The following is a 22,549-nucleotide window of genomic DNA, read 5'->3' as shown; positions in this document are numbered from 1 at the left end:
AGCGACCGGGGTCCACAATTCACCTCAAGGGTGTGGGTCAGCTTCATGGACAAATTAGGGGTGACCGTATGTCTGACCTCCGGCTATCACCCCAGGCCAATGGCCAAGTGGAACGGGCAAACCAGGAGGCTGGTTCCTGAGAACTTTCTGTGCAGAGAACCAGGAAGACTGGTTAAAATTCATGTCATGGTGTGTGTATAGTGCCTCGATAATAATTCAAGCCCAGAGTCTCACTTTCATTTGGATTCAGTCCTAACTTGGTTTCGACCCCCTTAAACCACGGTCTTGACTCTGTCTTGGCTAGTCCTGGTCTTGGACTTGTCTTGGACTCGACAGTGGCGGTCTTGACTATAGCTCTACTTGATAGTATAAAGTCTCCTCCAACAGTATTGGAACAGCAAGGCCAATTCTATTGTTTTTGCTATACATTTAAGACATTTGAGTTTGAGATCAAAAGATGAATATGAGATAAATCAGAATTTCAGCTTTTATTTCCTGACATTTACATCTAGATGCGTTACCTTTGGTGAAAGACCACACAATATTTAGGTAAGCAAAGGTACAGAACCAGATAGTCTTAAAGTAAATAACATTTAATATTTGGTTGCATATCCCTTGCTTGCAATAACGGACATCACCAAAGTACAAACTGTTGTATTTTGCTTTTGTGTAGTCAAAACCTAGGGGTCAAACCAAGAGTAGACATTCAGAGCTATTAATTCTTTAAACAATCGATTTAACAGAGCACACCTGGGCAGCAAGAAACACCTATCATCACATGTTCCAATATTTTTGATTACTTGAAAAAAAATGGGAGGGTTCAAACAAAAGGTGCCATGTTCTAAGTTGTTTAACATGTCTAGATGTAAATATGAGGGGAAAAAAACTGAAATTCTGATCTATCATCTCATATTCATCTTTTGATCTCAAACTCAAATGTCTTAAATGTATAGCAAAAACAATAGAATTGGCCTTGCTGTTCCAATACTTTTGGAGGGGACTGTACATTTTTATTTTTCAGGACAAGGCTTGATGATAACCAGTGATGGAATGGAATATATATAATGTTTGTTCTTGATTTTTTTTTTAAAGGCATCTTCTGAAAAAGAAAATGCACCTACTCCAGTCTCAGCATGTTCCGAGGTAGAAGAGAGCTCATGGCTTAAAGGTAGGAAGAACTTCTGATTATTTGTATTACCATTGTGCTTAAACACAGTAAGTTGAGTTCAGTATTTGAATGGATTAACCTGAACTTATTTTTCCCCCCAAAGTATTTAAGAGCCTTCAGACTCCTCAGGGATTTACCAATTTACAGTAAGGAATAAGTGATTTTCTTTTTCTTCTCTTGGTTTTAAACAAAACAGGAATAGTGTATGTAATTATGCTGTGTATTGAAGTCAGTGTGTTGTGTATTTGTGCACATTTTTATGTTGCAATCCATTGTACTCAGTACTCGGAAAGTTCCAAGACGAGTTACAGGTATCAACTTCCTATTTTGTGCATTTGCTAAATAAAACTTCTCTAAATTCTGAGATCGTGTGTCACTTTTTATGCACACAGACTGACTCCATTCAGCTAATGATGTGACTTCTGATGGCAGATGGTTGCACCAAAACTAATTTAGAGTTTTCTTTTATCATAGCGTTTATGGTTTTATTTTCAAACTATACTGATTTCCACCAACTTCCATATTATTTTGAGCTGGGGTTTTTTTGTAGATTCATGACATATAATCAAAATAACTAAAAGAAATATATATATTTTACTCTTTTCAGGAGGAGTGAGGTGCTGGTGAACACACAGTGTTTGCTGAAGCTTTTCCAGTTCTGCTGGCTTGGTCATAAAGAGTGCTGTATTGCCATCAAGGGCAATGAGAGGCTGTTGTCAGTCACACAGGACTGCCAGAGTTGTGGCTACCACCGAGACTGGAGAAGTCGCTCCCCCACAGGTTTAACTAGTGATGATGAAGAGGAGGAAGACTCGAAAAAGAAAAGAAAGAGGTCGTCTAAACGTAAACACAGTTCGGATGAGTGGGAGCCATGTTTAGATGAAGTGGCTAAAGAGTCTGTTGTCACAGATTCCACAGACTCTGATGTGTCCATGGATGAAGACCTGTTCACAGCTTTAAAGGAGGATGGTCAGGGTAAACTTGTGGTGTGGTGTACACAATGTGGGACCGAGGCCTCGCTCTCCTGTTCTGTCCATCGACACAAAAAAGTGTTCTGCTGTGCTCAGTGCAGTGAAGGTGACGACATTCAAGCACACACTTTTGAAACACTACGTATTCGGTTTGATGACGTCGGCAGTTTTCAGAAACATGCTGAACAGGAGCACGGAGCCAAACCATTCTATATACTGTGTCAGGATTGTGGCAAGTTTGTTATAGCAGATCCTGAATCCCGAGGTTTAAAAGAACATAAATGTGAACACAAGTCCAAATTTATCATCTGTCCAGAATGTGGGAAAAGATTCCTCACCAAGGTCGGACTAAAGTCGCACTACACTCAGCTCCATTCGGATTATGATCATCCGTGTAAATACTGTCTGAAGGTCTTCAAAACCAGGTCAATAAAACTGGAACATGAGCAGACTCATCCTAAAGAAAAACAACCATACAGCTGTTCAAAGTGTCCAAAAAGGTTTTCTAATATTTATAAACGCAACAGACATGTCCGGTCCCATGGAGGTCCACAAAAACATGTGTGTGATGTGTGTAAGAAGAACTTTAAGGACATTTACAAGCTGAGGAGACATAAGCTCATCCACTCTGGAGAGCAGCCTTTCAAATGCCAAGTGTGTGAGCGTTCTTTCAACCAAATGGAAAACCTCACTTCCCACATGCGCATCCACACTGGAGAGAAACCTTTCATGTGTGAACAATGTGGAGAGTCATTCAGTCACAACGTCAGCCTGAAGAACCACAAGCAACGACACCATGACTCAGGAGGACGAAGTGATGAATGATTTAGAGCAGGCATTCCCAAAAACGCCGGGCCACTTGTTTCGCAAAGAGAAACTCACTATCCTCCTCTTTTGTTTCATTTGTTTGTTTTACAAATTAATACTAGAACTATCGCAGACAAATTTGTGCGCTAATTTTTTAAAATGTTACTGGGAGTTATATTCAGACAAGCCACATTTAAATGAATAGGGCACATGTTATTTTCCTCTTTTTACTGTCCTGGCACACTGCACTAGCGTAGTTCAGCAATAAAAATAGACAAATTTCTCTGTCCATCTACCTCTGCTAAACTAGTGTTGTGTCTCAAAAGCACTCTAAATTTAGTAGTAAATAACTCTGACCTTATATTCATATCATATATATTATATATTCATATATCCTGACATGTCCACTAGTGAATGTTGCTTTTAAATCTTCTGGATGTACATAAGATATGGTTCTGTACACACATTAAAAATACTGTGTTACTTTGTATATTTACCATTGAGGATGTGGATATTTACTGCATACATAAGCTACTTTTTCAGGACTTCTCTTTGGTATGGCAAGCTTTTGAAGATCACCTCCAGCGGCCTTCTTTCCAGTCGTCATGCTCCTGTAGTCACACAACAGAAAGACACTCCATGTTAGTTATTCACCAAGTGGAAGTTCGAGATGTGCATGTTGGTCATTTTACGGTTTAGGTTCTTGACAGACATAATGATCATTTTCTTTTAAATTCAAGCCTGCATTGACAAACCTGGCACCAGCACTCTTCTGCTGTTATTTGTATAATATAGACTGTGCTGTCTCTCTCTACATACTGTGCTGTCTCTCTACATACTGTGCTGTCTCTCTCTACAGACTGCTGTCTATCTCTCCAGACTGTGCTGTCTCTCTCTACATACTGTTCTGTCTCTCTCTACATACTGTGCTGTCTCTCTCTCCAGACTGTGCTGTCACTCTCTCTACAGACTGTTCTGTCTCTCTCTACATACTGTGCTGTCTCTCTCTACATACCGTGCTGTCACTCTCTCTACAGACTGCTGTCTCTCTCTACATACTGTGCTGTCTCTCTCTTCGGACTGTTCTGTCTCTCTCTTCGGACTGTGCTGTCTCTCTCTTCTGACTGTGCTGTCTCTCTCTCTACATACCGTGCTGTCTCTCTCTACATACTGTGCTGTCTCTCTCTCTTCAGACTGTGCTGTCTCTCTCTTCGGACTGTGCTGTCTCTCTCTTCAGACTGTTCTGTCTCTCTCTTCGGACTGTTCTGTCTCTCTCTTCGGACTGTGCTGTCTCTCTCTTGCCTGCATAATAAACACCAATTACAGAACCATTTCTGGAAAAGTTCATTTTTGTTGCTTGATGACTTCAGTTAAATGTGTTTGAAGCAGTTTGAGAAAAACTAAAAAAAAAAAAATTGAAAACAGCCTTAAGGAGTCCAGAGATCACAGCTGAATGTGCAGCAGTTTCACAACAAAGTTATTTAACAAAAATACATAAATTAAGGTAGAGATGAGATTTAAAAATCACACTGTTTTCTCCGGTTTCTTAATTAAATCTCCCACCTCTGCCTGACCTCTAACCGTACCTTTATGAGGCCTGATCTGTCACTAGTGTGGGAGTAATGAATGTGTCCAGTACAAGTAGATATCCTGGTCCTTGACTCAAGGCCAAGCCACGATTATTATTATTATTATTATTATTATTATTATTATTATTATTATTATTAGTTTGTTTGTTTATTTAGTAAAAATACTAGAAAGAACAAAATCAAAGAAATTATCAAAATAAGAGATTTATAGTTTATAGTTATAGTTTATAGTTATTGTTGCATTTTTTATTTACATTGCTATAGTAGAACATGTGTCTTTAATGTGTTTTAAATGTAACTAGCTAAAAGTTACTTTATTTTCTTTATTTTAAAAAAAAAGATACCAAAGACCATGTTGTTTTCTATTGGCTCATGTCTCCAAGGTTAATTTGTGCACTTGCGTAGATCAGCAATAAAAATAGACAAATTTCTCCATCCAGCTACCTCTGCTAAACAAACTAGCGTTGTGTCTCAAATCGCATACGTGTGTATGACAGTCAAACCTACCAAAACGTCTGTTTTTCCGTACGAGCACTCTGAATTTTCTAGAGTAGTAAATAACTCTGACCTTATATTCAGTTCAATTCAAAGTTTGAGATTTGTGCTGAAAATAGTCACGACCATATAAAGTTGCTGAACATTTTACTGTTTGAAACAGAAACCTGACATGTCAACTAGTGAAGGTTGCTTTTAAATCTTACGGATGTACATGAGGTGTCACCTGACCATCACACCCATATGTGGCTCTTCCTCAAACTGTTCCTACAAAGCTGGAAGCACAGAATTGTATAGAATGTCTCTGTATGCTGTAGCTTTACAATTTCCCTTCACTGGAACTAAGAGGCTCAAACCTGTTCCAGCATGACAATGCCCCTGTGCACAAAGCCAGCTCCATGAAGACATGGTGTGTGAAGGTTGGAGTGGAAGAACTCGAGTGTCCTGCACAGAGCCCTGACCTCAACCCCACTGAACACCTTTGGGATGAACTGGAACTCACCTGACATCTCATTTTTTCTTTCTTAAACGCTCTATTTTGATGTGAAATTAACATTTAGGATCAACTAAGACCATTGTATTTGTTCACCAATAAGATTAAGCTGAGAAATACCATTTGTTTAATAATTGCAAAGCCTTCTCAGAAGAGTGGAGCTTATTATAGCAGCAAAGGAGGGAATAAATCTGCAGTGTTGAGGTGTCCACATACTTTTGGCCATACAGTATACTTTTTGTCTCAAATTGTCAGAATTGTCTATATTGAATGCAACTTCACACCTGACAAATATGCATTTATACAGGTTTACAGAAATTAGGGCTCATCCAGGACGTGACGTAATTACACGGCATATGATTGGCTGCTGAGCAGGAACTTCTGAATGCACATCTGCATTCTGATTGGCTCCTCAGCTTGGCTTTCGATAACAGAGATGTGTGGAAGTTGTATACTGGATGTATTGTTCGTATGGTTTAGTATTTATTAATTTATTTTTTAGATATTTTTTGGTGCCAGCTGCGTTGTAGGTCGGTTGATTTACAGATATAAACATTTAGTAGTGTGTGGAATCGTCAGGAGAGGCTAAAGTAGCTGGAGAAGTGATATTATTGTGTTATTGTCCTGAATTGTCAATCATAACAGATTGTAAATAGACGCAAGGATTATTAATATTTCGTATTTCCGCTTGCAAAAGCAGAATAAACAGGTTTGTTGATAAAGATGCTGATGCTTGTGAACGCTGCCTGGAGCCTGGACTGCTCTCCAGTAATTTAGAGAAAAGTAATTTTCTCTAATAATGTGTTCAAATCTGATGGATGTGACATGGATGCTACCTCCCAGCACTGACACTGAGGTAAACATTGCTTACTTTGGCTGTTTGTTGTTATATAGACTCGTGATTAGGCTAATTAATTGACATAATTCAGTAATTGCTGCCTTTTCCACTTATAAAAGCTGCGTTCACGCGCTCGTCGGATTGTTGTGTTTTTTAAACCACTTACTACCTAGTGTTAACTATTAATGGCATAAATCTAGTTTGAGACCTATTGGAAACTCCTATCCCTGCTGAAAAAAACAACAGAAACCATCACAGAAATTCTAATGGTTTCCACTACAAATACCATTACAAACAATCAGCTTTTAACCATTAAAACCATTAACATTACTGGTCCTTAATGGTGTCCACTAGACATGCCACCAAGAGAAGGCAACAAATTACCAGTAGAGACCCACAGAGACCATTACAGCTTCCATTAAAACCAATATAATTCCCATTAAAACCAATACAATTCCCATTATATCCATTAAAATCAATACAATTCCCATTATATCCATTAAAACCATTGCAATTCCCATTATATCCATTAAAACCAATACAATTCCCATTATATCCATTAAAATCAATACAATTCCCATTATATCCATTAAAACCATTACAATTCCCATTAAAACCATTACGAATTCTATGAGGGTTTCTGTTGGGTTTTTTTTTCAGCAGGGTAAATCATAATTAATCAGCAAGTCTTTGCGTCTAACGTTAGCTACACCATAACATGATGAACATGATGCCCTGACAATAGCTGTAATTCAGATCACAGGTTTTATTAATGCGTCTTTCTAATACCTTATTGTGTCTATAGTAACGGCTCATTTAAAGGGATTGAAAAACAGAGGAGAAGACACATAAACAGATTTAAAATGTGTGTAACTGTTGATATGTAAAGCTTTCTGTAAGTAGATTTGTAACTCTCAATATGGTTTTCTGGAAAATTCTTGACGAGCTACAATTTTTTTTTGTCTTATCAAGTAAACAGACAGGCCGGTGATGGAACAGTTGTTTATAGCTGCCATAATGTAAGTGCTAACAGGAACTAACTTGTTTTGCGGACGTTAAACGAGGAGAAATGTAACGATAAAGTTGTACCAAGCATGTTGATTTTTTCATTTATAAATGAAAAATTCGAAACGTTGGCAAATCGCTGTGGTATAAGAGGAATAAAACGTGTCGGAGTGCACTGTTATAAGAAAATAATCAACTTAAGGGTGATAACAGAAACCGCATCACATTTTCCTATAACAGCACAACCTATAGCGTTTTTTTATTCCTTAAATCTGATCTATTTTGGTATCTTCCTAGCCAACATGCACCCTACTATAAAAGCGCATAATGACAACAGCAGTTATAAATGTATGGTGGTGTCTTATGCGTGACTGCAAGTAGATCGAACATGGAAAATGTTAGTAAAAGAAACTTGGGTATCAAAGTTATTTGCGAAGTTTCCATTTGTAAAAACATGGGAACATTTGTTCACCTTAGTTCAGACTGCATGTGAAGGGAGTATTATAATCAATGCTGTCAGGAACCTGTCATAAAGAGTTCAGCTATAGAGACTTGTTTAAATGTTTGTACTAGAGACCTGTTTTGAGGATGCCTGTGTTCAGTATTGAGTGATGCAACACTCCACAGTAGTGGTTAATGGCTCATATGAAAGTAGACACTCAGGGCTTTAAGAATTTGCAGTGTTTCGTAAGTATTTTTTTTACGTAGCCTACTAGGTTTAAATGTTATGATTTTTTTGTGGCAGTTGTATACAATGATTTACTATCAAAAAATCCTTTGATGTGCTGTCCGTTTTATCTCTGTACTAATGTTATGGTGGAGAGGCTCACACTCCTCACCAGTAGCTAAACATAGAGTCATGATACTCTACACACAGGAACCCAACAGTGTCCTGACTAATCTTATAACAGACTTGCGGCGATAAAATCATTTATTAGTTTATACTGATTGAAAATGTCCGATAAGTCGATTTCCATTGCGCCGACAGTATGTAATGCCTGTGTACTGCGAGAAAGGGTTAAACAAATAGTTTGGCAGAACATCAAATTTACACAATCTTCCACTTACAAGAAATGTGGTCAGTGATCTAAGGCAAAAAAATTGCTTCCTGAGATAGTTTTGCGCTGCCGTTTTGAGGTTTGCGAGGTCAGTTTAAGATTGCAAAATGGCATGCAGACATTGTTTGGCTGAACAACACAAGCTTTATAAAATATGATAATGAGATTTACCAAAAACAATTAAATGTACAAAACATATATTATGATATGAATCATTTATAATGTACAGTTCAGCTCTCAATGACGTCTACCTGCAGCCCTGTGGAATGGGTGGAAGAAGCCCCGCTGAAGTGTGACCATCTGCAAGAAAGAGATCGTTTGAACAAAGAACAATGAAGAAGGTATGAAAATGGAAAATATCCATTCATAATAATTCATAATCCATTCATCCATTTATCTTTTATACAAAATGACATACCTTCTTAATCATATAGTCATACAGTTAATGAAGTAAATGTTAACTACATGGTTGTCTTAGCCTTCTAAAATAAGCTATGTCAGCTACCTGGCTAAAGTGTTGGTGAGGGAGCTAATATTAATGTTATGAGAAAGAAAAAAATACGTGGCATTTCATAGTTGTTTACGATTTTGTAAGGACTAGTACATAAAGGTGGAAAATGAAATTTGTGAACGCGTATTTACCCCACCTCCCTACCAACTTCCCCACCACTGAAACACCATTAGAGCTTCCTAAAGGTTCCTATTGGACTTTAATGTGTTTCTGGTGGTCTGTACTGGTAGTTTAATGCAAAGTGGTGTTCCTAATAGTTCCTGTATCTAATTTTAATTCTCAATGATCTATCCCTGAAAAAAGGTTTCATTCGGTTCTGGTGGTAGTTAATAGTAACCAGAAATTCCCTAATGACCAAGTCAAGTTCAATTCAAGTTTATTTATATATTTTAACAGCAGACATTGCCACCAAGCAGATTTACAGAAATCCAGATATAGGTTTAGATTAAGATCCCTAATGAGCAAGCCAGAGGCGACTGTGGCAAGGAAAAACTCCCTGAGAAGACATGAGGAAGAAACCTAAAGAGGAAACAGAGTCAAAAAGGAAGTGATCCTCTTATGGGTGACACCAGATAGTGGGATTATAAATCATTTCTCTTCCACAACTATATGCTATAATGTCAAAGAGTGCTGTGTGTATTGAATGGATCTTCAGTTTGAGCATCAGGGTCTTTTTACATATATAAATATTCACATACAATGTCTATCTATCTATCTATCTATCAGCCACCATGTCAAACCTGAAACACTGTTGATGATACAGATTTTATTCATGGAATATTACAATCCTGTGTCGGTTTCTTCTGGTTTTTTTTTTCCTCTTACAGCTACATGTGACGATCCAAAATGGAGGACCGATTCAGCTGGCAAAATGTGTGCAGTGCTGCACTAAATATCACTGTCCATTCTGCAAGCCTGAGATTTTTAAGCCAACCGTGGAGAGCAAAGTGAGGAAGCACATTAAAGCGCATGAAAAGAGGGCTGTCAGATTTAAAGGCAAGCAACTATCTGGTGCATATACTATATAGGAAATGAAATATTTTACCATGCCAATTGAATAGCCTTTCGTTCCTTTCTATTTCTGCCTTTTTAAAAATATTTTCTTCCAGAATATGCAATCTTCAAGTGCGGCTTGAACTGCAAGGGTGTTTCACATTTTCACTGCCCAAAATGCAGTAAATTAGTGGAAAAAAAGAACAAATTCCTGGAGCATCTGGTCAAATGTGTGGGCACAGTGGCACATGAGGATAGAGAGAATCTCTTCCCGTTAAAGGAGGAGCCGGACCGGATTCATCCCTCTATAAAAGAGGATGTGGACAATTGTCGTATGTCTGAGGAGCAGCAGAGTCATTCGGCTGTTGTTTTTAGAGAGGAGGTGAGTCGTCTTTTATATTCATTCATTCATTCATTCTTTCATTCGAGGGCAGTAGAAAACTTTTTAGTCGTCTGTATCAAGCAGGCTTCATGAAGAAGATGATGAAGATATGCTTCAATTTTAAGCAACATTTAAAAAAACACCTAAAACACTCATGGAACGACTGATACTTTGCAATCTTTTACAGTTTAGCTGTTATGCTTTACATCACCTACATACTGTTTAAAAAGGAAAAAAGAAAGTAAAGAGTGCAATCTTGCAGGCTGATTAAATTGATTATTATAGTAACAGCTACTGCTGGTATAATGCCTCAGTTTACTGTATAGTCACCTACATTAGAATATGATTGAAGATTTCTGTTAATAAATTCATGGTATAATGTGAACATATCACCACTTGTGACATTTATATCCATGTTCACAGGAAGGGAAACCTGCTAGAACCACATTAGTTATCATGGAGGAGACCTTTTACACTACATGGCCAAAAGTTTATGTACCCCAGACCATCACACCCATATGTGCTTGTTGAACATCTCATTCCAGATGTAGTCCTCCTTTGTTGTTATAACATCCTCCACTCTTCTGAGAAGGCTTTCCACAAGATTTTGGAGTGTGGCTATGAGGATTTGAGCATCAGTGAGGTCAGATACTGATGTTGGGTGAGGAGGTCTGGGGTGCAGTCGGTGTTCCAGTTCGTCCCAAAGGTGTTCAGTGAAATTGTAACACTACAGCATACAAAGACATTTTATACAATTGTGTGCTTCAGACTTTGTGGCAACAGTTTGGGGAAGAACCACATATGAGTGTGATGATCAGGTGTCCACGTACTTTTAGACATATAGTCTAATTCAGAAAGTGATCAGGGCAAAGCCAGTCATATCAAAAAGTGGCAGATACACGCCCCTATATGTCTAGTGAGACCCATTTATCTACTGAAATGTTGGTGAGGTACATTATATGGATGTTACCATTAGCCTAAATAAGGAATAAAGCACTTTGGTGCTGTTATATAACAATAACGAATGAATGACAAGATGGTGTGATGAAGCTCCTGGGAGTGTTACTACCCAGAAGTTGATTATTTTCCAATAACAGCAAGTTGTGGTGTGTTTTATTCCTCTTATACCACAGCAATTTACTAACAATTACATTTTTGTATTTACTGAATACAAAATCCTCCTGTGTCTTGAACGGGGAAGTGGTAGCTCAGTGGTTAAAATGTTGGACTTCTGATTGGAAGGTCTTGAGTTCAAATCCCAAGCACCGCCAAGCTGCCACTGCTGGGCCCTTGAGCAAGGCCCTTAACCCTCAGCTGCTCAGTTGTATAAATGAGATAATTGTAAGTCGCTCTGGATAAGGGCGTCTGCCAAATGCCATAAATGTAAATGTAAAATTAAATAAGGCATAAACAATGCAGCTTGTCCTGAAGACATTCTAAAGCTTTCAGTCAGAGCTCCTGTTATATATAAAATTAATCACCACCTTCTGACCGAACAGATTTGAGAATTCAGCAGCACTGTGGTATAAATTTAATTATTAAAAATAAATTGGAGATATTTCAAATAGAAGATATGCTGTTGTTACATAACTAGGATTCCGTTGGCTTCAGTATTATTACCCATGTCATATTGTGTGACTGTATTGGTAAATTGGTTTATAGAACTTTTTAGATTGTGAAAGTTAAACACATAAACATGAAACTTGTTTGTTCAAGGTTGATTAAAAAGCAATAGTGAAATATTAAATAGATTAGGTATATTGTCATCACTTAAATATTGACATTAATGACAAAAATGATATAAGGTACATACATTTATGTTCTAGTTCAGTGCTTTATTCTGGTCTTTTTTTTTTTTTTTCTCTTACAGCTACATGTGACGATCCAAAATGGAGGACCGATTCAGCTGGCAAAATGTGTGCAGTGCTGCACTAAATATCACTGTCCATTCTGCAAGCCTGAGGTGTTTAAGCCAACCGTGGAGAGCAAAGTGAGGAAGCACATTAAAGCGCATGAAAAGAGGGCTGTCAGATTTAAAGGCAAGCAACGGTTTTGTGTTTCGTTGCTGCTGAAATGTTGCAAGGATAGGCAATTAGCTATTTTACAGAATGATCGGCATGAGAATCATGAAAACGAGCAAAAATAAATAAATAACTTGCAGTGAGTGATATTTTAAGCTTTAACATATGAAGGTGCTGCGTAGGTTTTTTTTTTTTTTTTTTGACGTTATTTTCAGAAGTGCAATTTTCCCCACAGAACATTGGTTTCACAATTAATGACACCCCTACAATTAATGTTATTTAAAGCCTCATCTAGAGAGAATAATGGCGCAGAGCGTCTTCCTGTAATGTCTAACTAGACTTGTATTTATTCTAACTTGTAGAACGATCTGCTCCATGCAGAACATTTCAATCTTTATGTTCTTAGGTTTGTACATATGAATGCTTTTGAGACCACAGGTTTTCAGTAGAGTTCAAATTCAGAGACTGAGGTCATCCCTGCAAAATGATTTTCTTCCACAACCATGTCTCTGTTGAATTAGACGTCTTGGGTCGTGGGTCTGTTCCTGTTGAATGTTCTATCCATGGCTAAGGTTTAACATCTTGGTAGAGACAACCAGGGTTTGAGCTGAAATATCATGGTACCTTGTAAAATTCATGATTCCATCAGCCTGCACAACAGTCCCTGGACTATCAGCCCCAAAACAGCCACAAACCATGGAAGCATTTTTGAATGATGTCCTTATTTTTGCTTGATTACATTTCTTGTGCTTATGAATATGTTTTATATCCATTACCTGACTTGTACAGGTTAACATTCGTCTCTCTCTTTTGTGTAGAAAAAACTTTTTGACCTTAATCAATATGCAACCTAATATTTTCAGGCCAGGAAATGATTAAAGGAAACAGTAGAGTTTATAGGGATTGATGCCAATAATGATCATTTTAAAATATTCTTTTTGGCATAAATTTGAAATCTGGAGTCAATGGTATAACCTTCCTGTTCACATATTAGTTAACATTTACATAATTCTAAACAGTTCACCTTTTAATTTTGTGTTTTCTTACAGGATATGTAATCTTCAAGTGTGGATTGAACTGCAGGCCTGTTTCACATTTTCACTGCCCAAAATGTTGCAAATTATTGGAGAAGAAGAACAGATTTGTGGATCACCTGAGCAAATGTGTGGGCAGGATGACAGGTGAGGGTGGAGGACACCACCTACCTGTAAAGCAGGAGGCTGACAGCCATCATGCGCCTGAAGAGGAGGAGAATAACCCAGTTCCTGAAGCAAAGGTAGGCCAGCTTGTTCTTGGGCTGTCGCAGCTTTTGTATTTTATATTTATCACACAAACTACATAAATGCTGTATGAGGTGAATGTTAAGTGTTAGGGTTAAAACTTTTACACTTTTAAAACGACAGCAATTGCCTTGTATATTATCACATTATAATTACAGTTTATTGTTCTTTAATTTACCCAAATATTATGTCCTGTGTTTTGGACTTTTTAAAATTTTTTATTGACGCAATTTTAGTTTACGTGTATTTTTATATCATTACACATTGCTGTATAGTGCTAGCAATTGTGATTCAAAATTTATTCTGTGCGAAGATAAATATTAATTCAACGCAAACATGTGCGATCATTTGCATAACTATAGCTAAGTTTTCCTAAATCCTGAATCATTGCTATCACTGAGTTTTCCTAAATTATTCATATTAGTGGCTGCCAAGACTTTTTATTATTGACAAGCCATCGACTCAGAAAGTCCTGTCGGAAATTCGTAATTGCAAAGTGAACGAACATCAATACTACCACAATGTTGTAATTACAAGTTGGGAATTCTTCTATGAGCCCTGGCTTTCTGAGATGGGGGCGTGTCAATAACAAAAAAGTCATCATGGTCAGCAATATAAATGTGACTTCTACAGCAGATGGTACGTTTTACATGTAAGTGGTATTTCTGGATGTTAAGCTCTTTATTTTCTTTTAGTAAGGCTAAATTAACTTCTTGCCATTTAAAAAAAACAAAAAAAAAAACAAAAGCACATGAACACACACTACGTCATAATTACCACCCCCGAATTCATACACACAAATTTCCGAGGAAGGCAGCAATAGGAAGATACGAGTTCCTGATTGTAATTATGACATTGTGGTGACCTTCAAGTGCGCTTACTTCGTAAATGGGACATTCCACCATTAGAGCACCACTGAGATGAGGTGTAGACTGTTTTCACTACGTGTACCCATCTATCTCATTCACTTTTTGCAACATCAAATGCCGAGCAAACTTTGAAGATGTTGCTTTTGCGTCTGATATTCTGAGGTTCTGCATGTTGCAGCACTTTTGTTGTTGCAAGCAACACAATCTTTCTAGAATCATAAACATTAAAAGTGCCTCTGTCGTCTGGGAGTGAGCGGCTTTTCAACCTTGTCGTTGTCTAGTGCACGGTGATTGGCTGAAGATTGATGCTGATTTGCTGAAAATTAAATGTTTGTTAGGGGAAGAATAGTTGATTCAACTCAAACGTTTACGTGTATATTTTTTTCATTTTTGGTTTAAAAAAATGGCAAACCTTGTGACTCAAGTCCAAGTGACGTCACTGACGTCAAAGTCAAAGTCGAGTTGCAAGACTTCCTCAATTATATTGAGTTGAAAGTCAGCAAATTTGTGACTCGAATGCAAGTCATGTGACTCGAGTCCACAACACTGTACTACTATTTGGTACGTGTGTAATATATATGGTGTATGTGTAAACAGTCAGTAGCTCAATGGCATGAAGCGTGAGTTGATTAAATGTAACATCGTGTAAAGCAACCATTGTGAACGACACTAATCAGTGTTACACAGCTATGTTACACTACAGTAACCTCATAGAGCCCTGGTGTGATCGACAACAAGTGGTCTGAGACCTCATCAACATTCGAGTTCTCGCCTTTCGAGCTTTTGAGTCCACTTTTATTGCACTGAGGTCATTTGCAGCTTTCTTTACACCGAGTATGATTCATAGTACTAAGTAAAGAAGTGGATGTGAAAACACACAAAGGCAGCATCAGTTACCTTGACTTTTTCAGTGTGTGACTTTTATTATGAAAACCAGACCAGGAAGTAGGTAAGGAGCCAGGCATGCTAGCAGCTTTGAGTATCATCAGTAAGCCTGGTTAAGATGGTGACTAAGTGTTGTGTGCCGGAATGCAGAAACAAAGGAAGCCGCTCTTCTAGGCAACATTTCCACCGCTTTCCGAGAGATGTGGAGCTTTGCAGGCTGTGGCTGGCAGCCATGAAGCACCGCCTAGCTGCAGGTGTGATCAGCAGAGACAGTGTGAAGCACCTGCGAGTGTGCAGTGATCACTTTTTAGCTGAGGATTACAGAAAACTCTCTTTATATAACGCTCTGAAACCTGCTGCTGTTCCTTCTCTTTTTACACAAAGTGAAGCTGAAGCTGAGGTAAGTGTGAATATGAGCTGAACCTGAGCCCCTGACCTGGATCTGCAGGAATGTGCAGGGGTACAGGTGTTCCTAATAAAGTGGACACTGAGTGTAGAGGAGGAGGGTGTGTGTGTGTGTGTGTGTGTGTGTGTGTGTGTGTGTGTGTGTTTGGCTGGACTTCTTATTAACAACAGACTACATTACACTGTCAGAAATAAAGGTTCTTTTCATGCCTCTGTAGTGGTGCTATCATTAATATCTTTAATAAACTTCTTTAAAGCTTTTATAAATCATTCTGTAACAAGTAGTAGGTATTATATGTGTGTGTGTGTGTGTGTTATATATATATATATATATATATATATATATATATATATATATAATGGGTCTCTTTTCCTCATTATGATCTGTTTACTATTTACCTGCTTCTTTTTCTTTCTTTCTTTCTTTCGCTTCCTGAACTTGTATTTTTTTCTCACTTGGAAACGTCAATAAAACCTCACTCTACAAAGCACATATATACATGTATGTATGTATGTGTGTGTGTATGTATATATATGTATATAGATATGACTGTCACACCCATATGTGCTTGTTGAACATCCCATTCCAGATTTATTCCCTCCTTTGCTGTTATAATAACCTCCACTCTTCTCGGAAGGCTTTTCACTAGATTTTGGAGCGTGGCTGTGTGGATTTGAGCATTAGTGAGGTCAGGCGCTGATGTTGGTGAGGAGGTCTGGGGTTCAGTCGGTGTTCCAGTTCATCCCAAAGGTGTTCAGTGGGGTTGAGGTCAGGGCTCTGTGCAGGACACTCGAGTTCTTCCACTCCAACCTTCACACACCATGTCTTCATGGAGCTCGCTTTTTGTGCACAGGGGCATTGTCATGCTGGAACAGGTTTGGGCCTCTTAGTTCCAGTGAAGGGAAATTGTAAGAGGCCATGCATTATATTATTAGTTTGGGGAAAAACCACATATGGGTGTGATGGTCAGATGTCCACTTTGTAGGTGCACAGTTATTCCAGTCTAGCTGTTGCTCTGCAGATGAAGTTTTACCCCTGCTCTACCATTGAAACATCACTGATTGAAAATCATTTGGGTGGTGCATCATTTCTTAATAAAGATCTTCAGCAGACAGTGATGCGGAGGTCAGAAACTGACACTGATGAAGGCTAGACTCTGCATAAGCCCTAAGAGGCCATGCATTATTATTATTTTTTTTTTCTTTCTTGTTTTCTCATGATCTTGACATAATGAAAATTCAAGACTTAATTTTTCTGTGTACTCAACATAACAGCATGTTGTTTTTAATGTTCTGGAGGCAGCAAAAGCTTAGCGCAATCTCACAGCATCATGGATTAACAGATCCATTTTTACTTTGATCAGAGACTCACTCAGGCTGAAATAGCTCTGTGTGATTGACAACTTCCACACTAGCGTCTGACACTTGAGAAGGAGGCTGTCAGGTCTACACTCTCCTCTCTTAATGCGGAGATAAAATCCATCTCTACAGCAAGCAATTATTACGTTTTGCCGACGCCAACATGCACGCAACACCAGTCCCATTCACAAGGCGTGAGATTTTCTCATGATAAAATTACATCATGAGAAAACCACCTTATGTTGAGCTCATGAGAATTAAGTCAAGATCACAAGAAAGAAAAAATAATAATGCATGGCCTCTTAGGGCTTCCATAAGACTCACATTAACTCACATGAAGAAATGGGCTTATACTGGAGCTATGCCACTAACGGATTGACATTCTGACATGTCTTTACAGGACCAAGATTGCCACCTGGAAGTTGGGCCACGTCCATCGCTACCAGTGCAGTCTGAGGTTGTTTCATTTCCTCAGCCTAATCACAAACTCGCGTTCACCAATCTACACGACTCCACATCATCTTGCACTTTTGTTAATCCGAGAATGAACAGAAAAGGAAGATCTCAGAAGGTATTGCATGTAAATCTGTGATAAATTTATGGGACGTCACTAGGATTTATTCCTTAATGATTTCTTAGGGATCTGCAGATGGGTTGAAATTGAAACTGAATTATTATATAGCACCAAAACAAACTTTCACTGCACAATATCTAATGCTTATTCTTTATTTTTAAAGATGTCTTTCGGAGAAGAAAACACACCTACTCCACTGTCAGCATGTTCCGAGGTGGAAGAGAAGTCATGGCGTGAAGGTTGGGGGAAATAAACTTAAGTAAAAAGTTTAAGTAAAGCAAATAAGCTCTGACTAAATTATTCAAAGTAGGCTATTATAGTGAAAGATTTCTCATTAAAATTTGAAATGAGAACGTTTCTAATCCAGTTATCATTATGCTAATTGCAGGGAGCTAATTCCTAATTAGTCAGGCTTTCATTTGGATTAAACAGTAAATTTGTTTACAGGTTACATGCCACATCTGTTTGGCTTGATCTTGGTTACTTTTTCATCCACAGCTGTCAAGAGCCTTCAGACCTATCAGGAAACTAGCATTTTTAAGTAAGGCATTCACTTTTTATTTCACACACACACGCACACATACACACATACACTCACTGCCCACTTTATTAGGAACACCTGTACACCTGCACATTGATGCAGATACAGGTCAGGGGATTCAGTTCACATCAAACATCAGAATGAAGTAAAAGTGTGATCTCTGTGACTTTAACCGTAGTATGGTCGTTGGTACCAGATGGGCTGTTTGAGTATTTCAGAAACTGCTGATCTCCTGGGAATTTCACACACAACAGATAACTTGTGCTTTCTGAGATGCTTTTCTGATCACCACGGGTGTAAAGAGTGCTTATTTGAGTTACTATAGACTTCCTGTCAGCTCAGACCAGTCTGCTCATTCTCCTCTGATCTCTCTCGTCAGAAAGGTGTTTCAGCCGGCAGATCCTCCTCACACAGGATGTGTTTTTGTTTCTCGCACCACTCTGTGTAAACTCTAGAGACTGTTGTGTGTGGAATACTCAAACCACCCCATCTGACACCAACAACCATGCCACAGTCAAACTCTCAGAGGTCACACACTTTTTCTCCATTCTGATGTTTGAGGTGAACATTAACTGAAGCTCTTGACCTGTAGCTGCATGATTTTATTCATTGTGCTGCTGCCACATGATTGGCTGATTATATACCTGCATGAATGTTCAGGTGTACAGGTGTTCCTAATAAAGTGGATGGTAAGTGATTGTGTATAAAAACCAGAACAATAGGGATGAGCGCTATGACAAAAAATATATCCTATCACAATACTCATAGATGATATGTATCACAGTATATAGGTTTGCTAACAAACTGCCAGCAAATTGGTAGTGCAGGGTAAAATAGAGTTCACTTGTATTTAATGTCTACTGTAATATATTATTTAATGCTGAAAAGGAGGCAGAAGAATTAAAATATTAATATTAGCATTTAAGTTTTAATGATTCAAAGCAGCACAAAACTTCGACTTCTAATGAGCTGTTTTCAGTCAGAGTTTGTAACTGTTATCTACACAAACAAAAAAATGGTGATCGTGATTGTGATACGAATGTATTGACGTCACAATATTGTATTGTATCATGATACTGATATTATATTGTCTTTGTTTTACACTTTGTGCTGTGTTTTAAACCAAATTCAGTAACGTCTGTTTTAGCTTTTGTTACTATTTACCAGTATTTCAAATAAATGAATGGCATACATGGCGTTTTCCAGGAGCAGTGAGGTGATTGTGAACACACAGTGTTTGCTGGAGCTCTTCCAGTTCTGCTGGCTTTGTCAGAAAGAGTGCTGTATTACCATTGAGGGCAACGAGAAGCTGTTTTCAGTCACGCAGGACTGCCAGAGTTGTGGCTACCACAGAGACTGGAGGAGTCACCCGCCTTCAGCCGAACCTGCACACACCTTTCATAAAGAGGAAGAACATATACTTGAGGATGAGGATGGTGAGGAGGTGTGTATTAATGCAATCAGTTAGTATGAACTCTGGAACTCTGAAAGAACACTATAGCCTAAAACATGTCTGTATTATTGAGCGTAATGGAAAAAACAACCCATGATCACTCATTGATAAGCTTTTGGCAGTTAACTTGAAGCTAAGTTATATGTGATATTAGCGACACACCACCTGCAATCGTTTAGCATCATTAATGCTTGACTTGTACACTCTTAATAATACTTTTTATATATGATTTTGTATTGCGAGTGATGTGGTGTTTCCCGTCCCCTAAACACACTGGCCTAGAATTATCACTAGAATATTACACACAAATCAGTGTATAGAAGAAACCAGCAATGAATTAGCAGTCTGTGGTTTGAGGCTCGGAAAGCTAGATTGGCTCTAAATGCATATTAAATCTGTGATAGGAGGCAAAGGGAATGTGGAATTTTAATTATATTAACAATATAGTTGATCAGAAACTCTCAAAAGCAAATAATATCAACTTTACTCCTAAGATATTTTTTGCTGCATAGTGTAGATTGTTTATAAATTATCACAAGTGTCCTTAACAAAGACTTTCTGTATCCTGCAGGTTGTGGTTCACATTGTGTCATCAGATAACGAGTGCAGTGAGCAGGTGTTTATTGAAAAGGATGGATCGTATTTATCTAGTGATGATGAAGAAGCAAGTTTGCAGGAAGAGGAAGTGAAAAAGAAAAGAAAGAGGACGTCTAAACGTAAACACAGTTCGGATGAGTGGGAGCCATGTTTAGATGCAGAGGCCACAGACTCTGATGTGTCCATGGATGAAGACCTGTTCACAGCTTTAAAGGAGGATGGTCAGGGTAAACTTGTGGTGTGGTGTACACAATGTGGGACCGAGGCCTCGCTCTCCTGTTCTGTCCATCGACACAAAAAAGTGTTCTGCTGTGCTCAGTGCAGTGAAGGTGACGACACTCAAGCACATCATTTTGAAACACTACGTATTCGGTTTGATGACGTCGGCAGTTTTCAGAAACATGCTGAACAGGAGCACGGAGTCAAACCATTCTATAGACTGTGTCAGGATTGTGGCAAGTTTGTTATAGCAGATCCTGAATCCCGAGGTTTAAAAGAACATAAATGTGAACACAAGTCCAAATTTATTATCTGTCCAGAATGTGGGAAAAGATTCCTCACCAAGGTCGGACTAAAGTCGCACTACACTCAGCTCCATTCGGATTATGATCACCCGTGTAAATACTGTCTGAAGGTCTTCAAAACCAGGTCAATAAAACTGGAACATGAGCAGACTCATCCTAAAGAAAAACAGCCATACAGCTGTCCAGATTGTCCAGAGAAGTTTAGCAACATTCACAAACGCAATAACCATGTCATATCTCACCGAGGTCCACATAAATATGTGTGTGATGTATGTGAAAAAGGCTTTAAGGACATCGTCAGGTTAAAAAGGCATGAACTCATCCACTCTGGAGAACAGCCTTTCAAATGTCAAGTGTGTGAATGTTCCTTTAACCAAAAGGAAAACCTCACTTCCCACATGCGCGTCCACACTGGAGAGAAACCTTTCATGTGTGAGCAATGCGGAGAGTGTTTTAACCACAGCGTCAGTCTGAAGAACCACAAGCAATGACACCATGACTCGAGTTTGACTCATGATGAAGTAGTGATGCAGTGATTTATAAAAACACTTGATGTACTGAATGCAGAGGTATTAAAACTGCACTGTGGTTGCCTAGATTGAGGTGTTCCCAGTGGAACAGGGGATGCAGCCACAATTTAGACTTTGAAGGATTGCTGAGAAACATTTTGAAGGAGTCAGTTAATACTGATCAGACTGATAATAGAAATATGGCTGATTTCTTCTTTGTTTGATATTCTCACACTGCCTTTTCACAGATCTTGGAACAGTAGCTCCATTCATTATTTTTATGACCATCATAAGCTATACACATCAGATTCATTTTTTCCTATTAAGAAATGGCGATACGTACATTCCAACACTTACAGTGTAAGTTATCCTCGATGTAATTCCTCAAGCAGTTTTAAATGTATTACCAAAAAGCTATTTAACATCTTTGGTTTTATTTCGTACCTCTCATGCAGCATTTCCAGACCTGTGCCAACTTTCGATTGCTTCGATTGCTCCCAGGCAGTGAGGGGAGCATATCTTTAAGCCGATATGCAAATACTAACCTTCTTACGTGTATAATTAATTGCTGGTGAAAGCAGGTTCACAGCGTAAGACCAGCCTGGACATGGCATAAAACAAAGCTTACTGTTATCTTTGAAAGAGGTTTTAAAAGAGACATGCTACAGTTATACCAGTACATGCTTTTACTTTGCAAAATTAGCATATTTCACAGAGTTTAATAAGTTGTTGCTTATCAGCAGTGAATTAAATGATCAAACTAAGAGTAACTACAGTATTTTTAACTGTTATTAGTACAGTCACTAAAATCACAGGCTACAAAGGACCACTTTTTGTCACCCATCACTCATCGTGCATCACTGTATCCATATTTCCATTTGGGTTTAAAGTCAAAATAGGCATGGCCTAGTAGTTTTTTTTCTTATTTATTTATTGTAATTAAATATGAACCCTAAAGCATAATAGCATGGCTTTCAACGTGGTGTGTGAATTCTGGCTCTGACAGTTCCTCAACCTCAGCTACATCACTCCAGTTCATAATTGCGGGACTGATTTTCTTAAAATCGTACTTGCGCAGTTATTATTTTTGTTTGTACCTGCCTGCAGTATTTTCTAACAAATTTAGTTGGTTCAATTACCCAAAATATAAACAAACTAATAGCCTAATTTAAGCCACAGTGACCCTGACCAGGCAGTTACTAAGGATGCTGTGAATGCATTG

The 22,549-nt window shown here is 38.3% G+C and overlaps 2 protein-coding genes across 4 annotated transcripts in view; both read left to right on the top strand.

Moving 5' to 3' along the window:
* The window catches only part of LOC113547304 (zinc finger protein 454-like), a 42,294-nt gene that overhangs the window by 6,182 nt on the left and 13,563 nt on the right, over positions 1 to 22,549 (top strand). Inside the window, exons 5-7 of one of the 2 annotated variants that reach the window (XM_026947578.3) lie at positions 1,093 to 1,168; positions 1,272 to 1,314; positions 1,776 to 3,422. In XM_026947578.3, the coding sequence (XP_026803379.3) occupies positions 1,093 to 1,168; positions 1,272 to 1,314; positions 1,776 to 2,964 (1,308 nt within the window). In that variant the 3' untranslated portion in view covers positions 2,965 to 3,422. Of the gene's footprint in view, positions 1 to 1,092; positions 1,169 to 1,271; positions 1,315 to 1,775; positions 3,423 to 22,549 lie in introns of those variants that run through there. The other variant, XM_053233710.1, reaches the window with a different exon arrangement.
* LOC113547301 (gastrula zinc finger protein xFG20-1-like) lies at positions 5,923 to 22,535 on the top strand. Of its 2 annotated transcripts, none has more exons than XM_053233708.1 (11): positions 5,923 to 6,379; positions 8,682 to 8,765; positions 9,763 to 9,931; positions 10,045 to 10,310; positions 12,181 to 12,349; positions 13,381 to 13,607; positions 17,530 to 17,700; positions 17,867 to 17,942; positions 18,202 to 18,244; positions 19,451 to 19,688; positions 20,269 to 22,535. In XM_053233708.1, exons 2-11 carry the CDS (start codon positions 8,757 to 8,759, stop codon positions 21,307 to 21,309), a joined length of 2,409 nt encoding a protein of 802 aa, XP_053089683.1. In that variant the 5' UTR covers positions 5,923 to 6,379; positions 8,682 to 8,756; the 3' UTR covers positions 21,310 to 22,535. The 2 variants fall into 2 exon arrangements, with proteins under 2 accessions (XP_053089683.1, XP_034159954.2); XM_034304063.2 differs by having other exon boundaries at positions 8,654 to 8,765.

Source organism: Pangasianodon hypophthalmus, chromosome 4, assembly GCF_027358585.1.
Source record: "Pangasianodon hypophthalmus isolate fPanHyp1 chromosome 4, fPanHyp1.pri, whole genome shotgun sequence".
Classification (NCBI taxonomy): Eukaryota; Metazoa; Chordata; class Actinopteri; order Siluriformes; family Pangasiidae; genus Pangasianodon; species Pangasianodon hypophthalmus.
Note: the sequence above shows the minus strand (reverse complement) of the source record. Positions and strands in the feature narration are given on the sequence as shown.

What these genes read in the sequence shown, in the direction of transcription:
- LOC113547301 (XM_053233708.1), top strand. An exon ending in GAGGGCTGTCAGATTTAAAG is followed by an intron (nt 12,350 to 13,380) that starts GCAAGCAACGGT and finishes GTTTTCTTACAG; the next exon opens with GATATGTAATCTTCAAGTGT. An exon ending in CAGGAAACTAGCATTTTTAA is followed by an intron (nt 18,245 to 19,450) that starts GTAAGGCATTCA and finishes GGCGTTTTCCAG; the next exon opens with GAGCAGTGAGGTGATTGTGA.